This window comes from Epinephelus moara, chromosome 24, assembly GCF_006386435.1.
Source record: "Epinephelus moara isolate mb chromosome 24, YSFRI_EMoa_1.0, whole genome shotgun sequence".
Taxonomy (NCBI): domain Eukaryota; kingdom Metazoa; phylum Chordata; class Actinopteri; order Perciformes; family Serranidae; genus Epinephelus; species Epinephelus moara.
The window spans coordinates 21,462,053-21,473,339 of NC_065529.1; the positions used below are offsets into that span (position 1 = coordinate 21,462,053).

The 11,287-nt window shown below is 44.7% G+C and overlaps 1 protein-coding gene across 8 annotated transcripts in view; it reads right to left on the minus strand.

Moving 5' to 3' along the window:
• Positions 1-732: 732 nt before the first annotated feature.
• The window catches only part of magi1b (membrane associated guanylate kinase, WW and PDZ domain containing 1b), a 167,811-nt gene continuing 157,256 nt past the window's right edge, over positions 733-11,287 (minus strand). For 7 of the 8 annotated variants that reach the window (XM_050037298.1, XM_050037297.1, XM_050037299.1 and 4 more), the window contains 4 exons: positions 10,818-10,905; positions 9,833-9,976; positions 6,505-6,643; positions 733-2,811 (listed from right to left, as the gene is read on the minus strand). In XM_050037298.1, the coding sequence (XP_049893255.1) occupies positions 1,565-2,811; positions 6,505-6,643; positions 9,833-9,976; positions 10,818-10,905 (1,618 nt within the window). In that variant the 3' untranslated portion in view covers positions 733-1,564. Of the gene's footprint in view, positions 2,812-4,670; positions 4,751-6,504; positions 6,644-9,832; positions 9,977-10,817; positions 10,906-11,287 lie in introns of all 8 variants that reach the window. The other variant, XM_050037303.1, reaches the window with a different exon arrangement.

Below are 11,287 nucleotides of genomic sequence, written 5' to 3' on the forward strand. Positions count from 1 at the left end.
ATTCAGTGTTGTTACCAGTTTAAATCACCTGGTGTGTTTATTTTGGAGAGGAAGAGACCTCTGAGGATAATTCAGCTTCCAGTAAAAACCTCCTCCGTCTAAATCTTTAAGTCTTAAATAAAAGGTCAACACACATTAGCAGGTGCTAAGCTAACGGCCTGACTCCAGCCTGCCAAACAGCATTGGAGAAACACTGATTTATATCATGAAACTGCTTTATTCAGTGTTGTTACCGGTTTTAATCACCTGGTGTGTTTATATTGGAGAGGAAGAGACCTCTGAGGATAATTCGGCTCCTGTTAAAAACCTCCTCCGTCTAAATCTTAAGTTTTAGAGAAGAGGTCAGCACACATTAGCAGGTGCTGGGTTAACTGCCCATCTTTGACATGCCAAACAGCATTGGAGAAACACTGATTTGTACCATGAAACTTCTTTATTCAGTGTTGTTAGTGGCTTTAATTACCTAGTGTGTTTATTTTGGAGGGGAAGAGATCTCTGAGGATAATTCGACTCCCAGTAAAAACCTCCTGAACAATAAAAACTGGAAGAAAATCTTGAACACTGTTTCTTTCACACAATGTATTTGTAGTTATTGTTCTTGGTTTGAACGACCCTTTACACTCAGTGTTTGTATTGTTAAAATACCTTAATGATTAAAATCAAATCCCAAAATGATTCAAATGGCTGTGAGACTGAACCAAAACAACCACACACTTGTTTATTCATTGAATATATTATTTTATTTTAACATCATCATCATCATCATCATCATAGTTTAACTTTTAATTTTCCCTTCATTCATTTAAAATGATCACCTCTGAATGTACACATACTGCAAACTGTCAAAAATATACAAACAAATGCAGGCTTGTGCTATAGTCTGGTCAAATGTCTAAAAAACAGTGGCACTGGGGAGAGAGAGAGACAGAGAGAGAGAGAATGAAGGCGTGAGAGAGAAGAAGAGAAAGAGAGAATAAGAGAGAGAGAGAGAGAGAGAGAGAGAGAGAGAGAGAGAGAGAAGAGACATTGAAACCGGTTAAAGACATGCACAGCATCATTGTGAGCACCGGTTACAGTGATCCAGGTGCGCGGTACTTCCATGGGATCCTCGTGGAAAAGTACATACATTTCATCATCTGACAGTGCGGCACAAAATGCCCGTCACTTATCAAATCAAAAACAAAATGTTGCTCGTTAATGGAACTGTTAGGCACATCATTGTTTTTTATGGTTTTACATTTTCTGGAAAAGTCTGAGTTACTGTAAATGTAGAATGCTTAAACAAAAAACAAACAAAAAAAACCAAGAAAAAAACACAATTAAAAAAGAAAAAAATCAGCTTTCAAAAGTCATTTTGGAATCACTGTCTTGTTAGTAACTCAACATTGTTACATAATGTGTGTGTGTGTGTGTGTGAGTGTGAGTGTGTGTGTCTTGTCTGGTGTGTGTATCTATGCATGTGTGTGTTCACAACTGGGTGCGTCTGTGTAGAACCAAGTGGTAATGTGAGTGAGTACTTGAGGTGTTTGTGAGTAGTGGCTGCGACTGGCTGACAGCCGTCCATTCAGATGCTCAGGTCTTTGGGGCTGTCCTTGTAGGTCTTCTTGGGCTCAGGGATGGTGGATGTGTGACTGGTGTTGGTCTTAAGCGTGCTGTAGTACTCTCTCACCTTAGCCGCAACAAAATTGTCATCGTCCTCTTCGTCCTCCGAGTCTTCCCTTCTGGAGCTCCTGTACGGGGAGATGTCTCGACCCAGGCTGCGGGCTCGGTAAGGTGGCTCGGGGGAACTATCTCGGCTGTAGCGCCCACGCCTGTCCGTCCTCTCAGGTGAACGCCCCCTCAGCAGCGAGCTGTACCTCTTGTAGGCTGAATCTGAGTCGGGGGTGCGCACTCTGGGTAAGGTGGTGTCTCCGAAGACGTCTCTCTGGCCGCGGGATGCCACGTCCCTCAGCAGACTGTCCCCCCTGTAGGCTCTCTCCATGGAGGAGGCTCTCGCCAGCAGACTGTCCTCCCCGTACAGGCGCTCATCCCTGCGCAGCGGTGGTAGCGCGACCTCCTTATTCAGGCGATCCAGGGCTGGGGGCTCACGGAGGATGCTGTCCTCAAAAGGGAAGCTGGGTTCAGGAGTCTTGGGTGGCTCCTTCAATACGGCCTCTTCAACATTAGGCTTCTCGTTGTTGCGGCTCGGTCTGTCTGGGGAGGCGTACCGGCGGTAGGGTTCAGAGGAGTGGGCGTGGCGTCTGGTGGGGGAGTGGTGCCGAGAGTGGTGGGGGGACCTGTGGCGGCGAGGCGAGTGGCGGCGAGGCGAGCGGTATGGAGAGCGGTATGGAGAGCGATAGGGCGAGCGGTGGCGGTGATGAGAGGTGGAGTGGTGACCGTGGCGTCTGTCGGGGGAGCGGTGGCGGTGTCCCCCGTGGCGGCTATCCAAGGTGTTGTCTGCACTGCGTGACCGGCTGTGCCCCTTGTCAGGTGAACGATGGCGACTACGGTGGTGCCCGCTGGAATGGTGGCGGTGGCCATCACTTCCCTTATCATCCTTCTTTTTGAACAGCTTGTACACGCCCTTCCCCTTGGACTTTTTCCCCTTGCTGGTTCTCTTGTTGGGGGAGCGGTGGCGGTGGTTGGAATGGTGGTGCTTGCCGGTGCCGGTAGAGTGGCCGGTCGGCTCCTTCTTGCTCCGGGATGATTGTTGGGGTTCTGGTGGGTTGCTTGACTCCGATGGCGCGTTGGTTGGGGGCAGGGTGCTCACTTCCGCAGCGTTTTGTAACCCTGAGGCTGGGTTGGCTGCGACGCTGTCGTTGGGGCTGCCGTCTGTAACACAGTGTGAGATACAGACGAGGGCACGGGGATCAAACATGCATCTAGACTCTGAAATCTCCTGTCTGCTTTCACATTAACCATGCTAAATCACTCAGACATGAAGCTGAGAACATTTCCAATGGAAGCCATTCTGATGTTAATGCCAGCAAAGATGGCTCATTGTTAGATGGCACAGCGACAGCCAATGGTACAACATTAGTGTAGCTTACTCATGAGAATAAAAGGCAGTGACACAAAGGCAGCCAGTGCTCGGAGAGACTTATTACCCACAACAAACCTGTTCCCAGGTCTACCTGGGGTCACCTCTCTGAAGCAGAATGGGACTGGGCTGGTCGGCGGCTGGACTGGAGGCTGGTTACGGTCAATGTGCTGCATGTTGATGATGCTGCTTGACTGTACTGATTAGCCATGCTCTTTCATGCGCTGTCATGATGCCTTAGACACTTGTAAACCAAGTAAAATGCCCAAGATGATATCGGAAATCTACTGCTTGTCTTGGTAAAATGCCGCCTAAAATGCAGAATAAGCATCTGCAGTTTAGGCAGCATTTTACCAAGACAAGAACAATTACATATTCTACACAATTTTACATCAATTTTGCCTGTGTTACCTTAAAGGGACAGTTCACCCCACAATCAAACTTTTCCTCTTACCTGAAGCGCTATTAATCAGTGAAGATTAGTTCGGTGTGAGTTGCCAAGTGTTGGAGAAAGCAGCTGTAGAGATGTCTGCCTTCTTTCCAATCAAATCGAACTAGATGGCACTCAGCTTGTGGTGCTCAAGTGCCAAAAAATGTATTTGAAAAATTCAGCAACAATGTCTTTTTGAAGAAATTATGATCCAGTTACTCAAGATAATCCACAGACCTTTGTTAGCAGTTTCATGTAGGAACTATTTTCTTTCTACACCTGCCAACCGTATCACTGCGCAGCAGGAAGAGTGCATCTACTCATGGATTAGAGATTTGCGACAGCATAAGAGATAAACATTAATGGGGTCCTCCTCGGATGTGCTGTGATGTTAGCTAGATCAGTTGTGCTAGGTGAGCTAGCAGTAGATGCACGCTTCCTTCTGCGCAGTGATGTGGTTGGTGGGTGTAGTTTGTTAGAAAGAAACTGCTCACAACAAGGTCTGTGGATTATCTTGAGTAACCTGGTCATGATTTCTGGAATGAGACATTGCTGTTGAGTTTTTACGTTTTGTGTGTGTGTGTGCTTTGAGCACCACAAGCCGAGTGCCATCAATTTCCACTATCTGTGATAGCAGGCAGACATCTCTGCAGCTGATATCTCCAACACTTGGCAACTCACACTGAACCAATCTTGATTGATAAATAGCACCACAGGTAAGAAGAAAATGTGTTTGTGATTTTGGGAAGAGTTGTCCCTTTAAGGAAACTCATCCAATTAATCTCACTAAATCCTCGACATATGCAGCCACCACATTGCTTTGTTTATCAGAATCTTAAGATTAAACCTTACAGTAATTCTACCCACTTCTACTAGTAAATACATACTAAAGTTGATCTTGGATGGTCTAAATTAGTGTGAATATCTAAACTAACTGACAAGAACAAACTCACACTCTTTCACCTCCAGACGTGATAGCCAAAGGTTAAATGTCACTGGTGCATACATTTGCATAAAGTATCCATAACAGCGGTTACGGCAGCGGCGGCACTGGCAATGTATTTTGGGTGGATGGATTTGTATGTATGGAGTAGAGCATGGGCATGGGTGAGTTGAGGCCACACCACACAAATTTCAGGATGGAGAAAAGAGCAAGACAGAGCGAAAGAAGGACAGGAAGTAGGAGGGAAAGCCAGACGACAGGGGAGGACAGTTACAAACCGTGGTCTGATTTTGGAGGACAGAGGCCTCCCCCATCTTGTCATTTCTCATACATGCAGTGAGAATGGGAGCGACCATCCCTGAAGGAAGACAAGAGCCCAGCGCAATATGGGAAGAAGGAAAGATAAAACAACAAAAAAAAAAAAGACAGAAAGACAAGAGCACAGGGTTTAGATCTCTTGGAGCCAACTTGAAGGAAGAAAAGGAGAATTATTGTGTTGATTTTTCAATTAAAAAAAAAGTGTTTATTTGATCATTGAGTCATTCAGAATAAAGAGACAGTCCAGGAAATTCCCCAAACCCTTCAGTGGAACCCATCAGTTACAGAGAAAAGTCCACACACACACACACACACACACACACACACACACACACACACACGCTCTTACACACTAAACCCACACACACTTTAACATGTGGACACAGAAGCAGCAGAAACCCAAAATAATAAAGACAGTGAGACTCGCACACCCACAACAACAGCGTATGAAGCAGTTTTACATTGCTGACAGAAATCAAAAAGAAATACTGGCAAGACTGTCGAAGGTGGTGCCAACTAAAAAGTACAAACAATGATCCAAAATATACAAGTTCACATGATGTCATATCGGTGCAGGTTAAGACAGCACATTCTTGGCGCAAATAAAATTACATTGACGAACTTTTCAAGAAGACAGGCAAATGTAAATCCACTCAAAAACAAATAATAAAAAAAACAAAAAACAAAAACAAAGCATTTATGATGACTCGTGACTATCAATCAAAACTGTCAATACGGTAAAAAAAAGAAACGTTCCATAAATATTATGGAAAATAGACAAAAGGAAGAAAAAAAAAAAAATCCAATGTACACTTTTGACAAGTTTCATGCAGCAATAGACTTTTATCCATTAATATGTGGCTTCGATCATGGCTCTGTACACGGAACAAAAATACTTGTAAAAATGCCTCTATTCTTTTCATCACTGTACAAAACGTCTATATAATTGGAGCGACTCTTTTTCTTTTCGAATGGGGATGGGTGGAGTTCCTATCGTCACAGCTTTTCAATGACATTAACAGTGGGTGCAAATAAAATCCATGGATTAGTGAATAATGTCAAGCACAGTATAGTGAGATTTTCCTCTTGGAAATGGCAAAAAAAAAAAAAGCATCAGACTGCCTTTTCTTCTGAATACAGTTCTCACTTAAAACCCTTAAGAGTTCAGTAGCTTACATTCACCTTCAATAAATATCATAAATAAGTTTGTGTCACGTCCTAACCAAAGCTGCGAGATGTCCCATTGTTACCATGGGATGCACTGGATCAAGTTTCTTTTCCTCTTAGCGCTAAATTAGAGTTTAATGAGGATTTGGAGCCCTCAGTAACACTTCTTACTCACAACCAACACTGATTTTTCACTACTCTGGTCATTCAAACCCTGTAAACAGTTTCTGTTTTCATGTAACACTGAAATCAGACCCACCACCTTTCTGTAAAGTCCCAGCAGAGTGCTTTTGCTCAGTGGCCAGAAGGTGAAAAGTGACAGCGGGATGACATGGAAACTGAGAGCAGGTGACAGCAGGAGGGGGGCAACAGCACCAAGAGGAGCAACCGCCACCCCTGCTTCTTCCCCCAAAAATCCCAAAGCCCAGTAGTGACCTCCACCAGAAAGAGACCCAAGACCAACCAACCCCTTCCCCCTCCCTGATGGGTTTGCCCCAGGGATGGGTGAAGGGTCCTGGGAGGGTTATATAGTTCTTTCCCCTTCGACCCACCAACCGTCCACTGGGTGTCCCGTGGCTCAGGGCGTGAAGATGGGGGAGAAGGGAATGTTTTCGTAGATTGACCCACCATATTCAGGCACAGAGCCATCACCCCTCTTGAGCACCAGATGGACGCGCCGGCCTCCACTCTTGATGAGCTCGATGGCTCGCGCGTGCTTCATGCCCTTGGTGCTCTCGCCATTGATCTCCAAGATTTCATCGCCGACCTACGAGAGAGGAAGGAGACCGGGAAGGAGAAGAGAGGGAGGAGGTGACAGGTGGGAGGCACAGAAGAGTGACAGAGTGACAGGTGAAGATGGAGGAGAGAGGAGGTAAATCAGAGGGGAGAAAAGGAGAGGCAGCAAAAGCCAGAAGAAGGAGAGGAGACAGCAGTGCAAGACAGAATGCAGAAAACAAGTGACAGTGGGGGAGAGAGTACACAAGAGGAAAGATGAGAGGCACGGAGGTTCAAAGGGACATGGTGACAGCAGAAGGGAAGGAAAAGGGAGGACAGATTGAGAAGTTATATATTGAATCCTCCAAATGGTAAACCGCATAACAGTATCTTTTTTTTTTTTTTTTTAAATCAACAGTTTCTAGAGAGGGCAAATTGCGTCAAAAAGCAGCAACTGTGACGCCGAGAGAGGAAAACGAGAGAGAAGGGGAAAAACAGGAGCCAGAAGAAACACTTTTTGCTTCCCGATTCTTTGCCTCCACGCCTCAAGTTATCTGACAGTGCTGTCTCCGCCGAGGGAATTCCTCTCTGGCAGAATATGGATCTCTCACTGACACCTCTCTCTGCCTCACAGGGCTGCTGCTAATAATATCTCTGCTAATAGGGTGCACAAACACAAATGTATATATTCATATATGCATGTAGGAATGTGCTAATACATGCACAGCCACACACTTCCCAACTGTAGCACAGGAACATTAACTCCCTATAGCTCACATACATACAGTATTTGCCAACAGGCTCTCTGCATATGTCTTACATGCAAACACATAGGGGAGAAACAATTAACCCTACATTGTATATTCAATCAGGCAGCCCAGGGGAAGTTCTACTGACTGTGCAATTAATCAAATTAAAGGTTAAATGTAACAGTTTCCTGACAGCTTTTGCAGCACGTATGAATGCCACGCTATTAGCTATTTAATTAATTAAAATGGAACATCTTCTGTTCACAGATATGCTCCATGACTCTGCAGCGTTTTCCTCGTGTTTTGATATTGCACTCACACAATGAACCTTTTACGTGCCCAAGCCTGGAGGCGACTGTGTTTATATTCAGCGAAGCATAGCTTACAGTAATTGGGGGGGGGGTACATTATGCACAAGCAATTATATTGATAGATAATATTATTCTGATGTCTGTTAAGTCTATGAGGCACTATCATCAGCCCCCTTTTGGTAATCAACACAGGCTTAGACTGCACCTGGAAGCAGGAAATGATCATATCAGAATCGGAACACAACAACAGTCGAAACATAATCGCTTTTGAGGAAATTGTGTGGAAATCTGCAGTGCTGTCCAAATCCCATATCTTCAATTTTGGTGATTTTTTGGGCAAACTGGAGGATTAAGTGTTCCTTTGTAGGTTGAGAGAATTCTCTGGCTTCTTAAATGAAATAAACAATTTAAAAACCCCTTTGGATTATCTGAAAAATGTACTGTTACAAAGCTGGAGACAAGGCAGTTTTTCTGAGCTTATAAAAAGTTGATATCTTGGAGACACATGCAAACGGCTCTCACACAGCTCATTCATACTGTAATACTGGAGTCCTATTATTCTCCACTATCTGCTTCTTACTGTCTGTTGACATTTACAGAGATCACAAGCAAGTAATGTCCTGATCGAGAAATCCCTTGGGTATGTTACTCAGCTAAAACAGCCCAAGTGGACAAAAAACCCCAGGGGTTATTTTGGGTGGATGGAAGAATGCAGCTTAATATCGCTATAACTCATTTGCAAATAGCCCAGTTACATAATGATTACTGCTATCAGACCTGCATATAACCTTTATTTAATAAAGTCCCATTGAGACTAAGGTCTCATTTTCAAGGGACACAAGAGTACACAGAGAAATATAAAATATTTATAAGTCAATATAATGTTAAAGCAGCAAATTAGCACTGCGCTTCCACAAAGTTGTGAGACGTGTGAGAGACACATTCAAAAAGAGTTCCTGACTTCTACATGCTCAAGCTCCAAAAACACTGGATCCTACAATGCTCATAATTGCGAGTCATTAGCTCCTTTCATTAGACTTTCAAACTCTACAGCCCAAGTTTGTAAAGCAGACTTTGTGTTTTAAATTTGCAGTCTCCGAACCCAAGCAGAGCTAACCCTGATGACACCATCTGAGGTTATTTTCTCAAACCTCGGCAAACTCCTCCAGAGGCACATTAATACAACTGTTTTCAGAGGCGGGGTAGTGGTATTACTTCCTAGGACAAGTAAACTGAAATGTGCAAACTGAAAGTGCTGCTTTAAAGGGACAGATTGGATTTTTTGAATTGGGGTTGTATGAGGTACTTCTCTATAGTCAGTGTGTTTCCTACAGTAGATGACAGTGAGTGAGCCCTGAGTTTGGAGAAGCAGACAGGAGTACCAAAACGGAAGCTAAGCAATTTACTGCTGTGGACAGGGGCATGAGCAAAACGTATTCTAACCATTTAAAAAAAATCACTGTTGGTTACCTTGGCTACCTCTCTGATAGGAAACTGAAGCTCTTATATCGCTCTTTTCAAAGCTACCAGAGTCTGTTGACGAAAACAGTAATTTTACCCCATAGAACTGGTCTAGCGCTGCTCCATCAGTTAGATTGTGTAATTGTGTGGCTCTGATGAATCCAAACAAACTTTTTAAAACACCAAAGTCACACAATAACACAAACTAATTAACTGATCTAGGCAGCGACAGACTAGCAGCTCCCGTGTTCAGTGAGGTAAAATTACTGTTTTTATCAATGGAGTCTGGCTTTGAAGAGAGAATAGACAAGTTTCGGTTCAATTCTCCGCCAGAAAAGGTATTCTGACAACAAGGTAAAGCAGTGAAAATAATCTAAATATAGCGTACACTTCAACTAATATTGATTTTCTTTAAGTGGGACTGCTTCCGTCTACAGCAGTGTATTACTTAGCTTGTGTGTCGGTACTCGTGTCTGCTTGTCCAAACTGGGGGCATGACGACCGTCCTCTACTGTATACCCAACAATGGATACAACCTCACTTCCAAAAGATCTGATCTATCCTTTAACAACAAAACTCTTCTGATATGAAAGTTCCTGAGAAAAAAAGACATAACAAGCCAAGCCTGTGGCATCTTCTGTGTGTCTAGACAGCTCTTTATATTTGGAAACATTGATGATGTTTCGGTGTGTGTATGCTGTTAGTACACTGTGTCCATACCCTCATCTTTCCGTTGCGGACGGCCGCTCCGTCCTCAGCTAGCCTCAGCACGTACAGGTCCATGTTGTATTCTCTGCCTCCCCGCAGGCTGAAGCCAAAGCCTTTGTTGTCTCGCTCCAGGTCCACTGAGTAGAACTCAGCATCCTGATGGAGATGGACCACACACACACACACACACACACACACACACACACACACACATAGAAAGAGAGGGAGGGAGGGAGACATTTGCATCAAGGTTTGTGATTCAGATTTGAAGTGTGTGTGTGTCCTTTGAAGTGGGCTCCTATTTCGGGAGCATGGGACAAATGCCACCTTCAGGAAAGTCACACCTATTTAAAAGGTGTGCCAGACTGTGTGTATGTGTGTGTGCCTGCGTGTGTGTGTATGTGTGTACATGCATATGCTCAGGTGTAAGGATGCTGAATTATTGATGCCTTGGGCTCTAGGTGGACAAAGAGAGAGGGCACAGATAGAGAGAGACAGAGAGAAGGAGAGAGGGGCTGGGCACCACAAGGACAGGCAGACAGCCACAGCAGCTCCTGTCTTCACGCCCTCCTAATCTCCTCTGCTGAGGGATCAATGCTATCTGTGCGAGCCATCACCACACCGCCAGATTAATTCAGCAGTGAACACAGTGGACTGAGGGGTTACTTTGAAAGCAAACAGGCTTTCCTTAATGCAGGGACTCCGATAACGCCAGCAGGCGGACGAAAACGGAATAATAAATAAATAAAAATGCACTTTGCTTGTCCTTGGGAAGGTGGGTTGGTGGGTGGGTGTGGATCGGTTGATGCATGAAGGGACAGAGGAGGAATGGGTGCAATAACCAGCCGGATGGATGTATGAAAAGACAAATGTGGATGTGGGGAGGAAGTTGACAGGACGGATGGATAGATTGCTGGGTTGTTTGATGGAGACGTGCGACGGACGGATGTATGAATAAAGCGACTGGTGAAATGATGACTGGAGCGTCCTTCCTTACCTGAGCTGAGACTTGTGTCGGGGGTTGGGGAGGAGGGCCTTGCGGTGCTTTGAATTCAAACGATTCCTGTTTTGGTTTGGTGTTGTTCCTGCGGCAGAGAGATAGCAGCAGTCTGTGAGCCTGTTTACATCTGGTATTAACATGTGTCTTAGGTGATCGGTTCACAAGTGGACAAAGCTGGCAGTAGGTACGCATGCACCCAGTATGTCCCGGATGCATCTTTACATCTGGTGGCTAGGCCTCATATGGCTACATCTGGGCCGCATATGGCTACATTCTTTTAGAAGTGTGTACGCTAATGTGTCCTGGGCCACATAGGCGGAAGTATACAGTCAGGTCCATAATTATTTGGACAATGATACAGTTGTCGTCATTTTAGCTCTGTACACCACCACAATGGGTTTTAAATGAAACAATGAATACCTGCTTAAAGTGCAGACTCTCAGCTTTCATTTAAGGCTTTTTTCAAA